A 24899-nucleotide genomic window follows, 5' to 3' on the forward strand; every position below is an offset into this window, starting at 1 on the left:
GTTGCAATGTCTTATGCCTGATTTCATATCTGCGTTGTTGTGGTTTATGATTTTCAACCTGGTCGGCATGGTTTTTTGAGATCCTCTTTGATTAGAATTTGCTGTGGAAGAATGGTGGATTGTTCTTTACTTTAATATTGGATTATAATTTTTTCTCGATGTTCTGATATTCTTTGAGTTTGATGGTGTAATTGATCTTTATGGTTTGGAAACTCCGATAATATGTTCGCCGTTGCTTCCTTTGGATGCGACTTTTGGAGCTCGTGGTACTTGCCTTTTACCACTATGTATGGCAAATATTATGTAGTATTTACTGAGCCTAGTTGATTGCAGATCACAGAAAGTAGGCTTGCCAAACTCGCTCGGGGACTGAGGGATTAAAAAATAGTGATGAGAGGTAGTCATGTTGCACTTTGCTGTTCAATTTTTCGAAGGTGCTTCTGGCTGCCAATTCCATTGTCAGAAAGTCCGCACATCTGGTTTCTCTGAGCTTATCGCAGCACAAATTTTCGTTGAGGTATACAGATTCTCGCACAAGTCTGAGGGAGTATAATCCTTAGAATATCTTTCCCAATCATGTTACTATATGCGGTCTATTCGCTGTTTAGTTTCTAGGCTGATAAGTCTAGCTGGCGCTGGTTTGTTGTGAGAGAAAAACACTAAACGAATAGGCTGATGATCTCTATAATTGTGCTTAACAGTCATCTTACTATATTATCTGTAGAATACCTTTACCAATCTTCTCTCAGCCATTAACTATTTCCTCTATTCTAAATTATAAGATGTTTTGGTTTTTCTAGATACTTAGCCTGTTCGTTTCGTTGTAAACGATCATGGATTATTTACTGCTGGCTGGTTTGATGTGAAAAAAAAGACTGTTCCAGCTTATAATCCACGATCATATACGAGCAAGCGAACAGGCTAGATACAAACAATGTCTAGATACATAGTAAAACTAATATATTTAGAAAAGTTAAAACGTCTAATTTGGAACGGAGAGAGTATTAAAATCTTACCAAAAAAAGTTTTGAATATCAATTTTATTATTTTTTTGCAGACTTTAGTTTTGAATACTTTGTTAAGTGTTAACCAACCAGACTGGGGGCAGGTCAACATAAACAAATACAGAGCAACTGTTTAAGGTAGTGGTGGCATTAAAAATACCTAAAGTTTACTTCTGCATACACATGTATACAGAAGACAACGGCAATTGGGAATTCAGGAGATTTGGCATCAGACATAACCTCATGGCATTCTCATTTTCAGGTACAGAAACGAACATACAAGCTGAAGCGTGCTAGCTTCTGTAACAAATATACTTGCTAATGAACCAAAAACAGGCTCCAACGAAGAAAAAAAAAACAAAATAATGCAATGACTTGGCAAGATAAGCTTGGGGATCAATCTTGTCGGTGAAAGCCAAAAGACTAGACATATGAAAGCAAATGGTGACTCTTCTGCAATGAAGGGTGTCCAGCTTGCTTTTGTGTTCTTTTACCATCTACACAGAAATCAATCTTCCAGGTACAATTTGTTAAGATACAGTTCATTAGAGAAAGTTAAGTAAAAAGAATATAACGTAAAAATGATAAGCTGATACCAGATCACAACTTGCTCAGGGAATGAAGTATTCAAATGCTTTTCATTTTAATTTAATTCAATAAATGAAACCAGAGAACAACTGGATTCAGAAGAGAGTATTGCTGATGGCAGTGGAATTCCAGGCTTAAACACCCTCACAAGTTGAAAGTATATCGGAATGTAGGTACGAAAACAGGTGGAAATAATCAGAAAAAATATATTTAGGACTCCTTTGGAAGGTAGGAATCGTACATGAATTTCACTAGAATCAGCTCATTCACATGAAAACTGCAAAAAACAAGAAAAATCCTCGCATTTCACAGGTGTCCTTAAATGAAAAGAATCTTGGTGGGTCAGAAATTTTCCATGTGTCATTTCAACTACTTATTAGCGGTGGCTGCAGTATTGACTACAACAGAATAGAAAAAACAAATTTTATATACAGTAAATATCAGAAACGGTCATAAACAATCACTTTTACAAAAAATAAGTCCCTATCGATATTTACACACCAGCAGAAGCTTTCTGTGTAGAACATATGCCAAAATACAATTTCATTAAATAAGAAACAATAAAGCTACAAATCAACATAAAACTACGTTAAGCTTGCTGGAAACATGTGTTGCCTACTTGCCTTGATGGAAACTAGTTAATTTCCAGCTTGTGTGCCTTCCAAAAAAAAATCCAGCTTGTGCTGAATTGTGATTTTACGAAGAGTTAGAAACTCCTAATATAATGCTGCTGAAAGGAAAGTGCAATGGAAAAAATCATGACCATTGTTTTTTTTTTTGGGGGGGGGGGGGGGGGGGGGGGGGGGGGGGGGGGGGGGGGCACGGGGGGTGCATTGATTTAGTGGTTACTATAGTCCACTACTCCGCATCCAAACTAAGTTAACTTGTAGTCTGCTTGCACAGATAATGTATTAGGATTTAGGATATTAGGTGCAAGTTTCATACTGGACCATATTACCATGAGGAGTATAGTTCTGCCTTGAAGGGGGGCAAATTTTCTGAATGAAAGACATCTTGGTCAGTGTTCAACATGTAAATAAGAACAGTGCTGCTAAAGCATTATTGTTACCAAAATTATACAGCCAAATTATCTCTCCCTTGCAGTCATCCAGGTGTGGAGATGCCTCGGGGACATAGCTATAGTATGGCTAACTAAGCTGTACAACCATATTTTTCAATCGAACAAGATGCCTGACGAGTGGAAGAGAAGTATATTGGTACCGATCTACAAGAATAAAGGAGATATTCAAAGTTATACTAATTACCGGGGAATTAAGTTGATGAGCCATACTATGAAGCTATGGGAGAGAGTTATCGAGCATCGCTTGAGAGCAATAACGCGAGTCTCTATGAACCAATTTAGTTTCATGCCCGGAAGGTCAACCATGGAAGTCATTTTCTTAATAGGACAAGTTATGGAGCGGTATAGTGAGAAGAAGGACCTACAAATAGTTTTTATTGACTTGGAGAAGACTTATGATAAAATACCAAAGAATGTTATGTAATGGGCTTTGGACAAACATAAAGTCCCAACGAAGTACGTCGAGCTCATTAAGGACATGTACAACAATGTTGTGACTAGTGTTCGAACAAGTGACGGAGACACGGATGACTTCCCGATTAGGATAGGACTACATCAAGGGTCAGCTTTGAGCCCTTATCTGTTTGTCTTAGTGATGGATGAGATCACAAGGGACATACAAGGGGACATCCCTTGGTGTATGCTTTTCACGAACGATGTAGTGCTAGTTGATGAAAGCCGGACAGGAGTGAATTAGAAACTGGAGTGATGGCGGGAGACTTTAGAGTCCAAAGGTTTTAGACTCAGTAGAACTAAAACTGAGTATATGAGATGTGACTTAGGCACTACTACTCGGGAGGAGGAAGATATTAGTTTGGAAGGTCAAGTAGTGCCTCGGAAGGATATGAAGGATAGCTTTTGATATTTATGATCAATGCTACAGAGAGACGGGGATATTGATGAAGATGTTAGCCATAGAATCAAGCAGGGTGGATGAAGTGGCGCCAAGTATCTGGTGTCCTATGTGACAAAATGTTACCACAGAAGCTAAAAGACAAGTTTTATAGGACGGCGATTAGGCCTGCTATGTTGTATGGCGCAGAATGCTGACCTACGAAAAGATAACATGTTCAACAGATAAGTGTCGTGGAAATGCGTATGTTGCGTTGGATTTGCGGCCATACAAGAAGGGATCGAGTTCAGAACGATGATATACGTGATAGATTAGGGGTAGCACCAATTGAAGAAAAGCTTGTCCAACACCGGTTGAGATGGTTTGGACATATCCAACGGAGACCTCCAGAGGCACCGGTGCGTAGTGGAATCCTTAGCCAGGATAGTAACGTGAAGAGAGGCAGAGGAAGACCGAAGTTAACTTGGGTAGAGACAATAAAAAGAGACTTGAAATGATGGAATATATCCAAAGACTTAGCCTTAGATAGGAGTGTTTGGAAAACAACTATTCACATGCATGAACCTTGATTGCTTCTGTTGGGTTTCAACTCTAGCCTACCCTAATTTGTTTGGGACTTAAAGACTTCGTCGTCGTCCAGGTTGCTCCATCAATGACAGGCAGGGAGATGTAAGGAAATGATAAATAGTCCCTGCCTTAGTAACTACTAAGCGGACCACATAAAATGCATTTAATTCAATCCAATCACTCAAAACAGGTACTTTCATGATGGAATGCATCCCACAGCAGATTTTAAGACTAAGCTAGGAAACACTCTTTTACATAAAAAGCCATGTTAAATGTAATATCTGTGCATCTTCGATTGTTTTCTCAATTCTTTTGAAAATAGGCATGATAATTTTTTGATGAAATAGGCATGATAATTAATACATTCAGCTTTCAAGAATCAAGATTCAAGAGTATGATATATATTTTTGAATGGAGATTTGCAGAATGACTAGGTCAAGAAACCAACAACTTCGGAGGGGTTCAGTTGAGAAAGATGATATCAGAGCTCATTTGCACTGTCATGAATTTTCTACAGTATTTTGTTAGATAAATGGCAACTAAACAACTGCAGCTAGCAGTTTGTAGACATCACAATTAGCATCAGTAAATCAAGTTTGTATTGGAAGCAGTGAGCAGAGCAGATAGCATATACCCTGCCATTCTATTGCCTTAACAGCTTTTTCTGCCTCTGCTTGCGATGAATATCTGACAAAACCAAATCCCTTCATCCTTCCAGTTTGTTGGTCTCACATGAGTCGAGCGGCACTTTATAAGATACAGAGACCAACATAAAACTGAAAATAAGCTATTTTGGTTCAATTAGCACAACCAATACTGTTACGAAACCAGATATAAACTCTTAAGTTTCAATAAGAAATATGAAGATTCCCAACTGCATTTGGTAAGGAGCATGGCAGGGCCTATAATAGTATATAGCACAGGTGATCTACCTTCCTCTAAAGTGCCGAATGGTGAAAATACTTCTTTGAGTTCTTCCTCCGTTGTATAGAATGACAATCCTACAAAAACACAATAAAACAGAGTTAATACTGGATGTGGTATGCCACAACCACACTAGTAATACTAGTAACAGGCAGCATTTGACAACATACTTAGTAAGACAGGGATGTATGTTCCCTATGAACCGAACTTGTACAGCTTCATCACTCATCAGTGTGCATAGATAGTATTGAAACATTTACAGCAGCTTTCAATTTATTGAGGTCCATATTAACCAATGGGAATAATCTCCAAAACACGATTGACAGTAGTACTTCAGGAGGTGAAGATGACAGCCTACCACACATACCAGTATACCACCAAAGATGAAGGCACTGAAGTGCCAAAGCTACTCAGAATGCTGCTTCAACACTAGATGCACGAATACACCAAATTCATCAGCATTTGTTATGGCCAACTACTTATGGAGGAACTGGGAAGCAATCAGGCTTAACACAAATGGAGAAACCTTGAAATCATCATTGTCGCTATGTGTTACCATCAAAAGGAATCTCTGATAGCACCAGGCACTACTTGCAAACCCTGAAATCCACATCCTCACAAGCAAAGATGATATGATCACACATTCACAAAGTTCTGGCACAAATCGAATCATCATTTCATCACATGGTGAACCATATGGCTACAATACATAGTCAATGCTCACAAATATCTCCGTGCTGAAGAACCTGACACCCTTCAACCTCGTGACTTCGCATCTTCATCGGTAATTCGTGTCCAGTTCTCCACTCTCCGCTCAAAATGTTAGATCCCCAAATTACCAGAGCTGAAGAAAATTTGAGAAGGCACCGATACAACTATATTCCACAACGGGGGCATCAAATCTAAGGCACGATTTATAAAGCAGGGGAGCTAACTATTCGTCTTGTTCCCGATGAGAACATCAACGATTTCACAGCACATACATATGGGAGGTGAGCGGGAGAGGACACAACGAAGAACCCTCGGGAGACCTAACAAATCCGTGGATGCTCCAGCTGGTGAACTTGGTTCCAGCTCGCTCAGTTGCTGGTGAACTTGGTGACGGCCTTGGTTCCCTCGGAGACGGCGTGCTTGGCGAGCTCCCCGGGGAGGACGAGGCGCACGGAGGTCTGGATCTCGCGGGAGGTGATGGTTGGCTTCTTGTTGTACCGCGCGAGCTTGGCGGCCTCGCCGGCGAGCTTCTCGAATATGTCGTTGATGAAGGAGTTCATGATGGACATGGCCTTGGAGGAGATACCGATGTCGGGGTGCACCTGCTTCAGCACCTTGAAGATGTAGATTTTGTAGGTCTCCACGCTCTTCTTGGCCTTCTTCTTCCCCTTCTTCTCGCCGCCCTCCTTGCCGGAGGACTTGGAGGCGGGCAGGCGCTTCTCGGCCTTGGGCTTCTTCCCCGCGGGCGCCTTCTCCGCCTTCTCCTCGGCCGCCGGCTTCTTATCCGCTGGTTTCTTCTCGGCCTTGGGCGCCATCGGGTCGGGGGTGTCGGGTATACGAGGGAGACGGGGGGCGATGCGGTTGGTTCGAGACACGGGAGGGAGGAGGCTTTTCTTGGTGTGGAATGGGGATTCGGGGGAGGGGAGCTTTTGTAGAGGAACACGATGGAAGGAGATTGGTGGAGATGGGTGGGGCGCGGATCGATGAGTTGTCCCGACCTGCAGGCGTTGGATTTGGGCCGCCGCGGGAGGATGGACGGCGGAGAGTGGAGCGTTGAATTTTCCGCGGGTAGTGATAGTGACGCGTGGAACGAAGTAGATGGGTCCGCAGCGTCCGCGCGTGCTGTTTCAAGCTGGCCGTGCCGTTTGTTTCCGATATCTTGGAGATTAATTTAAAATTAGAGTTTGGCCATTTAATGGAGCCTATTTTAATTATATAAAATTAACAAAATAAAATTACCCTCGCCTCTGCATGACTGCATCAACCGACGTCTGGTCTCTCTTCCTGCACGTAGCCAGTTGGACGGGAACTCACGGTTTCTCTTTCCTACATGAACCAGAGGAAAAAACGAAAAGGGAAAACACTAGCAAAAGAACTTGTCTTCGCTTGAACTGTTACTAACAAATATGTTTGTGTATTCTAACAAAATCAACAGCTCGTTGCACGGTCAGTTAAATGACTTACGACTCGTTATTTACGTCACCGATTGTGTTATCTATTTTATCAATGAGTTTTAAGATCAGACTATGTACTATGGTTATACACATGTTGTGCTATCTCATGGTTTAGATTATGCTAGTTTTGGACGAAAACAATTATCCTTTTTGTATTTGGAATTGGAAATGTGTGGATGACAAGAGTGAGATGCAGATAGTGAGAATAAAGCGCGGTGGGATGGGCTAACATATAAAAAAAATATGAGAGCTGAATTATTTCCTTTTTTAAATATTATGTACTCAATCTATTTTAAATTATAAAACATTTTGACTTTTTTACCTATATTGTTTCCACTACGTACTCCCTCCCTTCAAAAATAATGCAACTATGAGTTATGTGCCAATCAATTAGCTTAAGTTTTTTTAACGGAGCTTAAGTTTGACCAAGTCTATAATAAATATTATCAATATTTATGTCTCCAACTAGGTTTACTATGAAAATATATTTCATAATTAATCTAGTGGTGCTTATTTTGCATCATAAATGTTAGTACATTTTTGTATAACTTTGGTCAAACCTCAAACTGTTTGACTCTAAATGTGATAATTGTGTTCTTTTTGAGATAGTAAGGGTATCTAGACGATTAGACATATTGTATATCTAAGTGTATAACAAAAATTATATATCTAGAAAAACTAAAATATCTTATAATTTGGAATACGGGGAGTGCAAAAAATATATTTATTTAGATAAATCACCATATCTCATAAAAATACAGATATGATAGGAGTACATACTGTAGTATATAGTACAATAGAGCTAACAACTTATTCATGAAGGTTTACCAAGTCTGGTAAATGGGATGTCATTCTTGTGGTCATTGACAAGTTCTCAAAGTATGGATATTTCTCTCCATTAGCTCATCCTTATACTGCTACGCACATTGCATAAACCTATTTCAATAACATCTATAGATTTCATGGCCTGCCAAAAGTTATTATTAGTGATAGAGATAGAGTGTTCACTAGTACTTTATGGCGAAAGTTGTTTTCTCACTGATACTAAGCTTATGATGAGCTCTGTATACCATCCACAGTCTGATAGCCAGAGTGAGAGATTAAATTAGTGTTTGGAAGGATTTTTGAGGTGTGTTGTTCATTCCTGTCCCAAAGAAGGGAGTAAACGGCTTCCACTTGTAGAATTTTGGTATAATACTTCTTATTAGTCTGCATATTGTATGGACACACTCATAGGCAGTTGGGTATCATTGATCCTAGAGCAGCTACTATCTCAGACTTGTCTGCTTGGCTATCTGAGAGAAATTTGTTAACAATGTTGATTCAGCAACAATTGTTGAGAGCTCAGCGGAGAATGAAGCATCATGCCGATAAACATAGATCAGAGAGAGAATTTCAAGTGGGAGATCTGGTCTATTTTAAATTACAGCCACATTTCGCACAAATCACAAGCTCTCCTTAGTTTTATGGACCTTGATTCATCCCGTGGTACATGTTTCACAGATCAAGAAACAAATACCGAGGTATTGGATTCCTTGAGTTCAGTTGCCACTGATCCAGATATGGACATGTTGCATGTCCAGGTAATTTAGGAAGCTCGAATTCTTGAAGGAAGTGTGTTGTTGTCGAAGGTACCACTGTTGTGGGACAACTTGCCCCGCTCAATGGCTATCTTTGGAGGACCCTGAAGACATGTAGCGTCGGTGTCTCACAGCTTGGAGACAAGTTATAATGGGGAAGAGTATGTCAGGTACCCAAGCAGCAAGAGCAAGCGCGGCAACTGTGGTTGAAGGCACATGGTTTAAATCGTTAGGTGCATGGGTGTGTGGATTGGCCGCTTTGCCCATCTTAGAGGCCTAAAGGTGTGTAAGTTTTGTACTGGACATGGGGGGTTAAGGAATAACTACCCTGTCACAGAGTTAGGGCTTGTTTGGTTGCAACCCTGGATCGCGATCAAAGAGTCCGACCAGGTCGCGACTTCATTCATCACCCCGTATGGTTCGTACTGTTATGTAACCATGTCTTTCGGTCTGAAGAACGCTGGCGCCACCTATCAACGGTGCATGCAGCGATGCTTTGCCGACCAAATCGACCCGCCTGACCAACCTGACCAAGTCGAGTGGCCAAAACTAACAATCACCGTCTATGTAGATGACATAGTGGTGAAAACGGCTCAAGCTAGCGACCTGATCGCAAACTTGGCCACCACATTCGCGAACCTCGAAAGGTTCAGCGTCAAATTGAATCCTGAAAAATGTGTTTTCGGGGTTTCGAAGGGGAAGCTGCTCGGATACATCGTGTCCGAGCGCGGCATCAAAGCCAACCCCGAAAAAATCACGGTCATCTCCAACATGGGCCCTATACGCAACGTCAAGGACGTACAGAGGCTCACCGGCTGTTTGGCCGCCCTGAGCCGGTTCATCTCCCGACTAGGCGAACGGGGGATGCCTATCTACAAAAGCCTCAAAACATCACTAACGTCGGCTCCAATCCTTGTCGCTCTCGAACGGGGAGAATCCCTCCTCCTCTACATCGCGGCAAGCAACCACGTTGTGAGCGCCGTCGTCGTCGTCGAGAGGGAGGAGCCGGGACACCCCCTGAAGGTCCAACGACCGGTGTACTTCTTCGGTGAGGTACTCACCGACGCCAAAATTCACTACCCCTAGGTTTAGAAGCTTCTGTACGCCGTGCTGATGGCGACTCGGAATCTCATGCACTACTTCACCGACCACGAGGTCATGGTCATCACCTCATACCCACTCGGGGAGGTCATCTGTAACCGCGTTGCCGTCGGCCAAATCTCTAAGTGGGCTCTCGAGATCATGGGCCACGACATCAGGTATGTCCCCCGCACCGCTATTAAGTCTCAGGCTCTTACCGACTTCATCGCCGAATGGACGGAAGTCCAGCTCCCGACCCCGGACGTCACCCATGAGTACTGGACGATGTACTTCGATGGGTTGGTCATGGCGCCTGGCTCGGGGGCTGGAGTGGTTTTGATCTCCCCGGATGGGAGCAGGCTCCACTACGCGATCTGTCTCTATTTTTTAGCCTCGAACAATGCCACGAAGTATGAGGCCCTCATCAATGGACTGCGCATCACCGTCGAGCTCGGCGCCACGTGGCTGTATGTCCGCGGTGACTCAGAGTTGGTCATCGACCAAGTCATGAAGGAGTCCTCCTACAAGAGCCCTCTCATGGCGACGTACTGCCAGGAGGTGCACAAACTCGAGGACAAGTTTCAAGAAATCGAACTGCATCATGTCCCTCGAAAGGACAATATCGCCGCTGACTTCCTCACAAAATTGGCGGCCAGACGGGAACCGCCCGCCGACGGGGTCTTTGTAAACGACCTCCACGAGCCATCTGCCTGCATCCTAGAGGACCCGACCCAGACATGCTCCAACACCAATCTGACACTCGGGGGCTTCGACCCCCCGACATGCCTCGACCCCGACCGAGCGCTCGAGGGCTCTAACCTTGGTGCCTCCATGACAACGTTGCCCGGTGACATCGCCGTGATGGCACTTAATCCGGCCAACTGGAGAGCACCACTGCTCGCCTACCTCCTCGAGGAGGTTCTCCTACTAGAAAGGACTGAAGCGCGATGAATCGCTCGATGCGCCAAGACGTTCGTCACCATTAGTAACAAAGTTTACAAGCGAAGTCCGCCAGGAGTGCTCATGAAGTGCATCCCGACCAACCAGGGGAAACAACTTCTCGAACTCCATGCCAGAATCTGTGGACATCACGTAGCCCCAAGGTCGCTGGTCGGGAAAGCCTTTCGCCAAGGTTTTTACTGGCCCACTACGCTGCGAGATGCAGAGGAGGTGGTCCGTAGGTGTGAAGGATGCCAGTTCTACGCTCGACAAACTCACTGAAAGCTCTAGTTTGGTTTTGGTGAATTGATAAAACCCTAAGTGTTAACCTAGTTTATCAAAGTGATTATGAGATAGGTAGCACATTCCAAGTGATGAAGCAAATGAAGATCATGACATGATGATAGTGATGCCATGGTGATGATCAAGCGCTTGGACTTGAAAAGAAGAAAGAGAAAAACAAAAGGCTCAAGGCAAAGGTATAAATTGTAGGAGCCATTTTGTTTTGGTGATCGAGACACTTAGTGTGTGTGATCACATTTAGGATCGATAGTCGTACTATTAAGAGGGGTGAAACTCGTATCGAAATGCGGTTATCAAAGTGACACTAGATGCTCTAACTCATTGCATATGTATTTAGGATCTAGTGGAGTGCTAACACCCTTGAAAATGTTTACGAAAATATGCTAGCACATGTGCACAAGGTGATACACTTGGTGGTTGGCACATTTGAGCAAGAGTTAGGAACTTCACCGGCGGAGTGTTGTGAGGTCGAGATGGCGGACTAGAGGGGGGTGAATAGTCATTTCTAAAATTAATTACGTCGGTTAACCAAAACAAGTGCGGAATTAAAACTATCGATCTAACCAAGACTACATCCCTCTATTTATGTTCTCTAGCACCTTCCAAAGATACTAATTAAGCAGCAAAGGTGCCAGGCTAGCTAGAGCTCACCTAACCAATTCTAGAAGCAAGGTCACACAAACCTATGCCACTAGTACTTTAAGCAACAAGGGAGCTTCTACACATGCTAGTAAACAAAAGCACAAAGCCAACTAAGCTCACTAGCAATGCTCAATAACAAGGCAACCAAAGCCAAATTAGAGAGCGCAAATACTTAACTACACAAACTAAGCAATGTGACTAACAAGGTTACACAAACCAAATTAGCCATGTAAGAGAGCTATTTCTATGCTACACAAGCAAGAAGGTAACTAGTGAGCTACACAAACTAACTAATTACAAGAGCAACTATACAAGCACAATGTATATAAAAAGTAATCACAAGCTTGTGTAAAGGGATTCCAAAACAACGGGAAGAACAATTTTTATCCAATTTTCATGAAATTTCTACAACATCTCATACCATAAGTCTAGAGCATGTACACCAATTTTTATGCCAATCTGATAAGTTTTGATCACACAAACATGGCTAAGATCACAGCTCACTTGGTTAGCTTATGATCATTCAACTAGCAAGCTTCAACTCAATTATTTACAAGTCATCAAATATATCCAATGAATCACCAACAACTTGAATTATAGAACTTGTATATTGATAGCACTTGGACTTCACTCAATTTTCTCTTGGCATTAGGTTTGGATGTGCACTAAGCTTATAACTTGATTCAACATATGATGAATAATGTGAGATCAATTGAATCAAGTCTCCAATGTCGATGGTACCTACAAACAATTATCCACTTTTTGATGGTACCCAAATAAGTTTGGGTCCTCTCAAGTTAGGAGCAATATACTTAGGTAACACCTTAGTATGAGTAGCAGGATGTTTTGCAATAGCAACCATAGAGGTACCATTACCATCCTTTCTAAGCACATTATTATTAACAATTGAAATAGGCTTAGAAATGTCACCTAGGGGACATGAATGTGCCATGTGTCCCTTTTCCTGGTATGAGTAGCACTCTCTTTTTGCTTGAGCCTTCTCTTCTTTGCTCATGTGGTGCTTCTCATTGCCTTGCCTCTCATGGATTGCTTGAGCATTCTTCTCAAGCTTGTTAGGTGTCGACACAGAATTTTCGTCTCCGTGCCGAGGACACACGTAGCAAGCCGGAAGGGTCCGCTCGATGGACCAGATCCGCCTAGCTTCAGCGCAAGGGTGGTCGATCCTGTGCAATCCTCTCCGAGACATGTCAATCAATTTGACCCTGCAATTGATAAGGAGAGAAAGCTCATCAGTGATTAAGGGCGGAACGTGCTAGTGTTGCCAGACAGTTCCGAATGTGCGGCTCTGAGAGCCGATATGAGAGGAGATCGACTAAATAGTCGATTCCAGCATATTCATAAGAATAAATCGATTAAAGCTCATGGGGTCATATAAGAAGAATCGGTTATCATTCAGGATAAATATTATTTAAGCAAATTTAATCAATGGCAATAAGATATCAATGATGATCGATTTATACTAAGCCAATGATTACAAGTAACTGAACTCCTTTTTATATAAAGAGACAATTCAACACCACTTAACCATTTAATAAAGATAAATCTAATGAACATGTTAGATCTCATCCATCGCCATGACCAGTGGGGCATGAGGCAGAATCATGCAGGCCGTAGTAACAACAATATACTCGATGACCCTAACTCATTACTAATATCAGTGGGGTATGAGGCAGAATCATGCTGGCCGTAATACAATAATAAGATCATGGGGCTAACATATCTTTTAACTTATCTCTACTTTAATGATCTCGTAATGTGAACTGTTCGTAAAAGCACTCGATATCGGCTAAACAACCAATTCAGGCATAGCGCATAGTTAAGGTCATGCCTCCTTAGGAACGGGTCTACCAACTAACGATCCCCACTCCATGGTGCCAACAGTGGGGTGAGAGGCAGAATCCCACAGGCCATGATGACAGGCCATGGAACGGTTTTCATTAACCAATAGATCTACTCGAGATCGAACATGCCTTAACCACACGCTATGCACGATTAAGATTGATGTAAAACAGCCGATAAAAGCATAATTCATCGTTTAAGGTGTAGATTAGATCAACTTTAAATTAGCAAATAATGAGTTAAACAAGATATAAGGCCGATCTAGATCAATCTCAATCGGGCAGAGTGATATTGCTGTAATTAGATAAACGATGAAAGCAATAAGCAATATCGGTAACTTAATGAATCTACCAAAGACTGCCATACTAAGGTAGAGCTGATAACTTGACCTTGATCTAATTCAAGTAGTGGGATGTGAGGCAGAATCACACATGCCATACTTGAATTAGATAAGAGTCGATAACTAGCCTATACCAGAGTCGCAGTGGGGATCGACCGGATCGATGCAGCCATACGAACAGAGGTATAAATCATGACGATACTTATAGACAAGCAGTGGAGGTCGACCGGATTAATGCAGCCGTACTCGTTGAAGAACTCGTCGAGATCTACTCTACTCCTACTCCTAAGGGGTGGCCGGAGCCAAAAAAAAGTAATTGACTTGTATTTAATTGATTGTTGTCTTTACAATAGCCGGGGCTTTGATATTTATACCTAGAACCTAAACATGAATCCTACTCGAGCACGATTCGTTACAATCCTTGGCATAAACGAAAATATTCCTAATTTAAGATAACTTGGACTCTAATCTTTCCCTTTTTGTAGAGTCCAGCATGTCTCGTCCTGGCGCCGATCATAACCTTCGTCATTATCTGCTGGCGCTATCTAAAGAAAGCCGATTCTAGTTTTGCGCTCAAATTAGCTGGTTCCGATCTGCACGCAATTGATTCCCTAACGACATGACCCTGGGAGCTTTTGAGTCCCTATGACTCTTCCTCCAAATTTTGGTGTAAACACATGCCCCCCAATTTTGGGATAAAAGTAATTTTATTCTAAAATTATCACGTCTGTATCCCTGATTGGTCCACAGTCATGGGTAGAGAACCTTGATCTAGGGTCTACTGCTTGTTGCCGCTTGCGTCCACTCATGAGCCTATGCCTCAAAACTTATCACTGCTTCACGGGCACTTGGATTTATCTTCATCGGCCGGCTATAAAATATCTATCCGACCTTGGTGAGAGCAACTCAACAATTCAGCCATGTCTTTCTTCTTCCTATCTCTTTGAGTGCCCCTGACTCTGCTGGACCCTCCATGGTCTTGTTATGAAGATCTTGAGCAGTTAGAAGAATTCTTATGCATAGGGTGATTGTGTCACTTATTCTAGCGCCTCGTTGGGCAAGAAGACCAGCCATTGCGGTTAGAAGAATTCTTGTGATATCACCTGAGTCCTCACTTCATGCTCACAAGGCTGTTTTGGTGTTTACGAGGGCTAGAGGGTGTGATCACCTTTCCCTTGTTGCTCCTCCAAATGCCCATCAGGAAAGCCTAGGCTTCTTTCCCATAGTTCCTCAATTTATCGAGAAATCTGTTGAGCATATGTTAGGCGGACGAACTTTCTTCTTCTCTGGTATAATTTATTGATGGGCCGATGCGACTTGGCTCACAATGAGTTTCGGTCTTGCGGAAATCTGGACTCCCTTCAATCCAAAGAAGTTCTGGTGGGTTAATCTTTAGTCAATGTATCCATCCCATGATATTTTGTAATCTGGGGAAGCAATAAATGCGAATATGTTATCTCTTCGTTATCCGTCCCCTGAATTCCCAGAGTGTTGATCCATTTCCGTTTCCGATTTCAATTTCATACCTCCATCGAAATCTATCTTCTCGCTTTCCTAGGCTATATATACGGGCTATGGCTGTGAACCAAAAAACAACCCTATTTGTCTCAACTCCTCTTTGTCTTCAGTACATCCTCTACCTTTCTGTAGGTTTGAGGTCATGGAGAACAACAAGAGGTCTACTGAAGAAGCCCGTAATGGATCCACACCATCACGCCAACGCCCTCGTCATCAAGAGGACGCATCTTGGGGTGCTCCCATCACTTTGGATCAAAGGGCCAACTCCACCCAGCTCTCGGGGTCATCTTTGGTACCAATCCACTGCTAGCTTCCCTGTCACTTGAGGCAACAGATCAGCAATGACGATCTGCTGGCCTCCATCGACCGGACCGACCAGCATCTAGCCAACTGCCTCTCCCTAGCAGAATCGACTTTGGCCATGATCGAAGACCGATCTCCCCCCAGGGTCGGCCTAGTGAGGGAAAGGTTGGCCAGGGTTGAAGCTAGAATCATGGGTGAGATGTCTGCCATTATTTCTCTGTTCTTTCTTGATTTTACCCTCAAGATCTCTGATCACTCTTTCCTTAAATATTTTAGATCTAACTGCTCAGTTGGAGAGTCTTCGATCAGCCGTGGATCATGTGGCGGGGTTTGTCAATGCTAGGGGCACCGTTTCGGTGGTTCGCTTGCATGACATCCCAAATCGTGTCAGGGAGGTTGCCCTTCATGGTGTTCGTCATGGCGCTGCCATGGCGTTGGCTGCTGCACAAGCCCGTTCGGGCCATAATCTTTGGCTTCTTCCCCATGGTTTTCTAGACACAGTGCACCCTAGGGAGCATGAGCGCTTGGTTGAAGATTTTATGAACGTCGCCAACTCTATAGCTTTCAATACCCTGGCCGACGACATAGTAGGCAAAGTGTTTTCTAGCCCGTAGCTTGTAATAGGTGATGTTTAGCAAATAACTTCCTCGCCTTGAGTGGTTTCCCATTGTTTCGTGCTTCATACCCTTCACTTTGTTTGTGTTTGCTTTGCTTCTATAGGCGATACACACCATATCGGCTTTTACTCCTTTGGGTTCACCTTTTGTACCGAAGGCGATATCTTTTTAATATCGGCTATTAAAGCTATCGACCGAACATATCGTTTATTAAGTATTGATCCAAACGCTAGGATAATATTTCTTTAAATATTTCCTGTTGATTGCTCGGTCAAATTCTTCCTCTCTTTTTAACATTTCCAAAATATAAGCATTACCAGGCGCACAACGTTTGATCCGATAGGGTCCTTCCCAGTTAGGTGACCATTTGCCGAATTTACTGTCCTTTGATCCGATCGGCAATTTCACTTTCCAGACCAAGTCTCCTTCAGAGAATTGCTTAATCTTGACCTTTTTATTATAATATTTTACAACCCTTAGTTTATTGGCTTTGATATTCTCAAGAGCACGCAGTCGAAGGCAACTCAAGTCTTCTAGATTGTCTATCATCAGATTCTTGTAAACTTCAGCTGATAAATCATTCTGCAACATAACACGTCTCGATCCGGTCTGAACTTCTCAAGGAAGGACTACGTTATGGCCATACACAAGCTCATAAGGTGATGTTTTAATTGATCCATGACAGGTCATCCTGTATGCCCATAGTGCCTCATTAAGCGTTGAATGCCACTTCCTGGGCTGTTCCTCAATTTTCTTCTTGATCAGCTTAATCATAATCTGATTGGACGCCTCTGGCAGACCATTAGCCTGAGCATAGTAAGGAGACGAATTTAGCAGCTTGATCCCTATACTGGCAGCAAAATCTCTGAATTCCTCTAATGTGAACATGGTCCCTTGATCGGTAGTAATGGTTTGGGGAATCCCAAAACGATACACAATATGCTCCTTGACAAAATCAACCATGTTTTTTGAAGTTACCGTTTTCAAGGGGACTGCTTCAACCCACTTGGTGAAGTAATCTATTGCTACCAATATGAACTTATGTCCTTTGCTCGAGGGTGGAAAGATCTGGCCAATTAAATCAATTCCCCAACCCTAAAACGGCCATGGCTTGATTATTGGGTTCATGGCCGATGCAGATGACTTCTGGATATTACCAAAATATTGATAGTCTTGGCATCCCTTATAATATTTAAAACAATCTTCTAATATTGTTGGCTAGAAATATCCAGTTCTGCGGATAATCCACTTCATCTTATAAGCCGATTGATGAGCTCCACATATCCCTTCATACACTTCACCCATCAACACCTTAGCCTCTTCTTGATTCAGGCATTTGAGTAAGGCCCCGTCGATCGTTTTGTAATACAACTGATTATCCAGCAGAACATATTTAGTAGATTTATACCTTAGCTTTCTGGTAACTTTTCGTGATGGATCTCTAAGGTAGTCGACTATCTCAACTCTCCAGTCATTATCCAAGGTTTCATTGCCCAAGATTTCTTGAATTACTCGATAACCTGATGCACTTTGAGCCAAATGGTTAGCTTCTTGATTTTGTGCCCTCGGAATGTGCTGAAATGAGACATGAGAAAACTCTTTGAGCAACCTCTAACACTTGTCATAATATCTCCTCAAAGTGTCTTCTTTGCACTCATATAGGCCGATCAACTAATTAATAATTAACAGTGAGTCTCCAAATATTTCAATTGCTTCGGCCTTTACCTCATGAAGAAGTTGAATCCCTCTCAAAACAACCTCATATTCTACTTGATTGTTGGTAACCATTGGCTTGGTTGGAAAGGCAAACTCAAAATTTGCCCCCCGAGGCGAAATAATAACAATACCAATGCCACCACCTTGCTTGCAAGATGATCCATCAAAGAATAACATCCAAGGTACCGGCTCTACATAATTCATGCTTGGTTTACGATGCTGGGTGACAAAATCGGCTATTACCTACCCTTTGACTGCTTTAGCTGATTCGTACCTCAAGTCAAACTCTGATAACACGAGAATCCATTTTTCCACTCTCCCATTTAGTATTGGCATCGATAACATGTGCTTGATTACGTCAGCCTTGGAAACAACCATACATTCAACCGACAATAAGTAATGCCTCAACTTGGTGCAAGAGAAATATAAGCACAAGCATAACTTTTCGGTGGAAGAATATCTTATTTCTAGATCTAGAAGTCTCCTGCTTAGATAGAAAACCACTCGCTCCTTTCCTTCAAACTCTTGCATCAGGGCCGATCCAATTGTTTTGTCATTGGCCGATATATACAACTTGTAAGGCTTACCCTACTGAGGAACTAGCATGGGTGGACGCTTCATATACTCTTTTATCTCTTCAAACGCCTTCTGTTGTATGTCACCCCATCTGAATTCTTGATCGTTCTTTAATTTCAACAAGGGAGAAAACGGAAGAATCCTTTCCGACAAATTTGAAATAAACCTTCTGATGAAATTAATCTTGCCAAGCAAGGATTGCAACTCTGTCTTAGTAGTCGAGGGCACCGCATCGTCAATTGCTTTCATACTCTTCTGACCGACCTCAATCCCTGTCTCATGGACCATAAAACCCAAGAATTGCCCAGCTGATACCCCAAAGGCACACTTATTAGGATTCATCTTTAGACCATGTTTTCTTGTACATTCCAAAGTTTCCCACAAATCAGCTAGATGCTCTTTATATCCTTTTGATTTTATCATCACATCATCAATGTAGATTCCAACAATCCCGCCGATCAACTTATGGAAAATATAATTCATTGCCCTTTGATAAGTGGCACCAGCATTCTTCAGACCGAAGGTCATCACAACCCACTCGAACAAGCCGATTGCGTCGGGGCACCTGAAAGCGGTCTTCGCTATGTCCTCTTTAGCCATGAAAATTTGGTTATACCCTACATTGCCGTCCATGAAGCTAATAACATTGTGCCCGGCTGCTGCATCTACTAACATATCAGCTATCGGCATTGGATAACCATCCATGGGTGTGACTTTGTTCAGATCCCTAAAATCAATGCAAACCCTTAATTTTCCATTCTTCTTGTATACAGGGACAACATTCTATATCCACTCTGCATATCGGCATGGTCGGATGAACTTCGCCTCCAGTAGCCTTTCAGTCTCTTTTTTAATATCATTAAGCATGCTCGAATTGAATCTCCTTGGAGCTTGCTTGAATGGCCGATATCCAGGTTTAATTGGCAACCGATGCTCAACAATTGACCGGTCCAAACCAGGCATCTTGTAGTATTCCCAAGCAAAGCAGTCTTTAAATTCTTTCAATAAATTAATTAATTCTTGCTTATACTCCGGATCCAATTTAGCACTTACGTACGTCGGCCTAGGTCTGTCTCTAGAACCAATATCCACTTCTTCCAATTCATCAGCCGATGTGAAGCCGTGTCCTAGTTTACCATCTGTACCATCTATTGGATTATTCATTAAAATAAATTTTCAAAGCCGACTGCTTGGATCGGCTGTGGGCTTTCATCATTGACTCTGAATTCTAATGGCAACAGAATAACCATTTGAATATTAGCCGATGGTTGCTTTCTATCAGCTATTTGCTTGCTACGCCACACTTGAGTTTTATCGGATGGCTGAGTCTGTTCTATCTTCTTATTCCTTAGGCGTTGCACTCTTCTCTTCTGGCTTCTTGTTAAACCTCTGGGGCACCATTGGCCTTCCTGCCAAACATGTTCCCTCTGGTTGCTTCCTTTTTCATGATCAGCCCAGTCTTGGTCAACAACTCTTTTTCCCAGTCGATCATGAATACTTTTATTTTTAAGCGCCGATCCATGTTATTATGATGATATGCATCCTGGGCATGGATAGACCAGCGGTTGACTTAAGATTGCCTAAACTCCCAATATTGATTGCTGCATTCTGGACAGTTGTCTAGTAGGCAATTTCAAACCCTCGTTCCAGCAGTCTCTGAAGAAAGGACAATTCTAGTGCCATTTGGCTTGCTTCCTTTCATACCTCTCTTCTTCCAGTTGACACTGGTATTCTTGACCCTCTAACCATCACTGATAATCTTTTTCCTTCTGCCGCTGCCACTTGTTTAACAGGATCTGAGATGTGACTCGTGGCTTTGTTGCTCCATCCTTTGATGTTTCCCCTGTTCATATCGGCTCCTCTGCTGATTACGACGTTTTTTAATCTCTCTGTATTCATCAGCCGATATTTGCATCTTAGGATCAACTGTTCCAGCTTCTCTCGATTTGGCCAGTGTTAGGACCTTAGTTTTTCCTTTGAATAGCCCAACATCAACCATATTTTGATCTCCTAGGAAAGAATTATCATCCACCTTCATCTTTCGAGGTGTATCAAACTTGAGCCTCCCTTGCTGAATAGCCCTCTGTATATGCTGCCGGAAAATTCTGCATTCATTAGTGGAATGAGAAGTAGCATTATGAAACTTGCAGAACTTCTTATTCTTCAACTGTTCGGGGGGCAACATAACATGATTATCCGGCAATTTGATCTGGCCCTTCTCAAGTAAGAAGTGAAAGAGCTTGTCCGATTTTGTGACATCAATGTCATAGCTCTCCTCGACTTCTCTTCCCCAAGGATTTGGCACCATTACTATCTTCTTGCTCCAATTCCATTCAGCTGCAACAACCTCCTCTTCTTCATCTTCATAGCCATCATCTGTTGAGTATGGATCGTAAGCTTCGGCTATGGTGGTACTCTTCTAGAATCGGGTATCTCTGCGCATACTCTGGAATTGGCTATTGAGTGCTGCTACTCGTTGAGCCAATTGACCCAAGTTGTCAAATTCTTGTCCTAGCAGCTTTTCTTTCCACATTGGCAACATTCCTTGGATAGCTAAATCAGCTAGCTAATCATCGGTCAAGTTCAATGAGAAGCACAAGTTCCTAGTCTCTCAGAATCTCTGAAGAAACTCAATGCCTGATTCATTAGTCCTCTGTCTCATGGTTGTCAAATCAGTTATCTTCTTTTCTCCAGTCCCAGTATAAAAATATGTATGAAACTTCTTTTCTAGGTCAGCCCAATTAGCAATGGAGTTGACTGGTAGTGACAAAAACCAAGTGAAGGCTGGCCCTGATAGGGATAAGGAGAAGAAACAAACTCGATGGGCATCCTCAACTGACGCTTCGCCCAATTGTGTAAGATCCCGACTGACATGTTCTATTGTGCTTGTACTATCTTGACCGGTGAACTTGGCGAACTCTGGGAGCCTTTAATTTGTAGGAAGAGCGACCAAATCATACCATTCTGGATATGGGCATTTGTATGAAAAGGTCAACTCCTTTGGCTTCAGACCGAACTGATTCTTCATCATCTCAGTCACCTTCAGCAGCAACTCGTCAGCTTGCGGATTTGGGTTTCTCGGTACTTGCTGACCCATCTGTGGATTGAAATCCCACGTGCCTTGATATCCTGGATTTGGCATCATGTGGAGGGTGTTATAATCCATGCCATAGTGATAGCCTTGTGGAATCTCAATCTGTTGGGTCCTTTGCTGGCTCGATGCTTGAAGTCTCTGATTATAGACATAAGGATCTATATCTCTACGGATCCTTTGAATTGATGGTGCTATTTTTTGAGTCGACGATGATATGTGGCCTGATGTGCCAAAATTGATCACCTGATTTTGACCTTGCCCCGCTGGCTGTTGCACATGCTGTATTGATGGTCTAGAATTATACTGTATCTGATTTGTAGTAGTACCTAGAGTTTGTTTAGATGAACCTTGAAGTGTCTGGACGTCACCATTATCAGCTAGTGCTGCTTCTTGATGGCTGGTACCGACTTGATTAGTCCCTTGAGTCGATAGATCTGGAATGTTGTATCAAGTCAATCCAACCTGACCAACTGGAATTCCATGAATCGCCTCTTTCATGGCGTTGTGAAATGCGTCAACGAAAGCTTCATTGCGGCTTGATATGGCATCATGAACATATTTGTCTATGGCTTCCATAAAGAAACGCCTATGTTCAGCTTCGACTGTATCTGTCTGCCCGTGTAGTAAAACTCTTGGTAGTGAAAATTTCTGAATAATTGTGCTGCCACGCGTTTTGGTGTAGGACAACAAACACTTCTTCTGAAATTCTTCTGTAGTTTTGCTGATGGTATCCTTATCTTCATCAGGTAGGACTTCATAATGTACCATAAGGATGTTGTCGTTGTTGTGAGCCGCCATGACGATTGTGGGGTCTCACCGGGTGTGCTAGAAACGCGTGTCGACATAGAATTTTCGTCTCCGTGCCGACAACACACGTAGCAAGCCGTAAGGGTCCGCTTGATGGAGCAGATCCGCCTAGCTTCAGCGCAAGGGTGGTCGATCCTACGTAATCCTTCCAAGACGTGCCAGTCAATGTGACCCTGCAATTGACAAGGAGAGAAAGCTCATCAGTAATTAAGGGTGGAACGTGCCGGTGTTGCCAGACAGTTCCGAATGTGCGGCTCTGAGAGCTGATATGAGAGGAGATCGACTAAATAGTCGATTCCAGCATATTCATAAGAATAAATCGATTAAAGCTCATGAGGTCGTATAAGAAGAATCGATTATCATTCAGGATAAATATTATTTAAGCAAATATTAATCAATAGCAATAAAATATCAATGATGATCGGTTTATACTGAGCCAATGATTACAAGTAACCAAACTCCTTTTTATATAAAGAGATAATTCAACATCACTTAACCATTTAATAAAGATAAATCTAATGAACATGTTAGATCTCATCCATCGCCATGACTAGTGGGGCATGAGGCAGAATCATGCAGGCCGTAGTAACAACAATAGGCTTGACGACCCTAACTCATTACTAATATCAGTGGGGCATGAGGTAGAATCATGTAGGCCATAATACAATAATAAGATCATGGGGCTAACATATCTTTCAACTTATCTCTACTTCAATGATCTCGTAATATGAACTGTTTGTGAAAGCACTCGATATCGACTAAATAGCCGATTCAGGCATAGCGCACAGTTAAGGTCATGCCTCCTCAGGAACGGGTCTACCAACTAACGATCCCCACTCTATGGTGCCAACAGTGGGGTGAGAGGCAGAATCCCATAGACCATGATGATGGGCCATGGAACAATTTTCATTAACGAATAGATCTACTCGAGATCGGACATGCCTTAACCGCATGCTATGCACGATTAAGATTGATGTAAAACAACCGATAAAAGCATAATTCATCGTTTAAGGTGTAGATTAGATCAACTTTAAATTAGCAAACGATGAGTTAAACAAGATATAAGGCCAATCCAGATCAATCTCAATCGGGCAGAGTGATATTGCTGTAATTAGATAAACGATGAAAGAAATAAGCAATATCGGTAACTTAATGAATCTACCAAAGACTGCCATACTAAGGTAGAGCCGATAACTTGAGCTTGATCTAATTCAAGCAGTGGGGTGTGAGGCAGAATCACATAGGCCATACTTGAATTAGATAAGAGTCGATAACTAGCCTATACTAGAGTCGCAGTGGAGGTCGACCGGATCGATGCAGCCATACGAATAGAGGTATAAACCATGACAGTACTTACATACAAGCAGTGGAGGTCGCCGGATCGATGTAACTGTACTCGCTGAAGAACTTGCCAAGATCTACTCTACTCCTACTCCTAAGGGGTGGCCGGAGCAAAAAAAAGTAACTGACTTATATTTGATTGATTGTTGTCTTTACAATAGTCGGGGCTTTGATATTTATACTCGGGACCTAAACATGAATCCTACTCGAGCACTTTTCGTTACAATCCTTGGCATAAACAAAAATATTCCTAATTTAAGATAACTTGGACTCTAATCTTTTCCCTTTTTGTAGAGTCCAGCATGTCTTGTCCTAGCGCCGATCATAACCTTCGTCATTATCCACTGGCGCTATCTAAAGAAAGCTGATTCTAGTTTTGCGCTCGAATCAGCTGGTTCTGATCTGCACACAATTGATTCCCTAACGACATGACCCTGGGAGCTTTCGAGTCCCTATGACTCTTCTTCCAAATTTTGGTATAAACAGTAGGACACTTAGAGGCAAAGTGTCCCATACTTCCACACTTGAAGCTCTTGATATGAGCATAATCTTTCTTCTCATCTTCATTCTTGCTCATCATCTTGGCATCTTGAGTTTGCATTGGATGGTTTGCCTTTCCACCCCTTCTTGTTTTCTTCTTCATCATCATCAAGTCACCACCATCTTCATGATTGATCTTGATTTGCTCTTAGGGTGTCTTCTCTTGCTCAACTTGTGGCTTTGGTTGAGGCACTTGTAGTTGCTTCACCAATTGCTTGGTTGGGCACATAGAGGTGAGATGACCCCATGTACGACACTTGAAGCACTTAACATGCCTTAGCCTCTCTTCTTCTTTCTTTAACTTGAGCTTTTCTTCATTGGGGCAACCATTTGCAAGATGTCCCACTTCATGGCACTTGAAGCACATGAAATGAGAGAGCTTCTCTTGTTCTTGCTTCTTCATCTCTCTTTCATATCTTCTCTTGCCCCATCTTTTACCCTTGATCTTGCTCTTATTGAAG

The 24899-nt window shown here is 42.5% G+C and overlaps 1 protein-coding gene and 1 pseudogene across 1 annotated transcript; both read right to left on the bottom strand.

Moving 5' to 3' along the window:
* Positions 1-1164: 1164 nt before the first annotated feature.
* Positions 1165-5246, bottom strand: LOC136537529 (uncharacterized; annotated as a pseudogene).
* Positions 5247-5897: 651 nt separating this feature from the next.
* LOC136535916 (histone H2B.1-like) lies at positions 5898-6623 on the bottom strand. The gene has a single exon (XM_066528360.1). The coding sequence runs from the start codon at positions 6541-6543 to the stop codon at positions 6097-6099; it is 447 nt and encodes a 148-aa protein (XP_066384457.1). The 5' UTR covers positions 6544-6623; the 3' UTR covers positions 5898-6096.
* Between the last annotated feature and the right edge of the window lie 18276 nt (positions 6624-24899).

Source organism: Miscanthus floridulus, chromosome 2, assembly GCF_019320115.1.
Source record: "Miscanthus floridulus cultivar M001 chromosome 2, ASM1932011v1, whole genome shotgun sequence".
NCBI lineage: Eukaryota > Viridiplantae > Streptophyta > Magnoliopsida > Poales > Poaceae > Miscanthus > Miscanthus floridulus.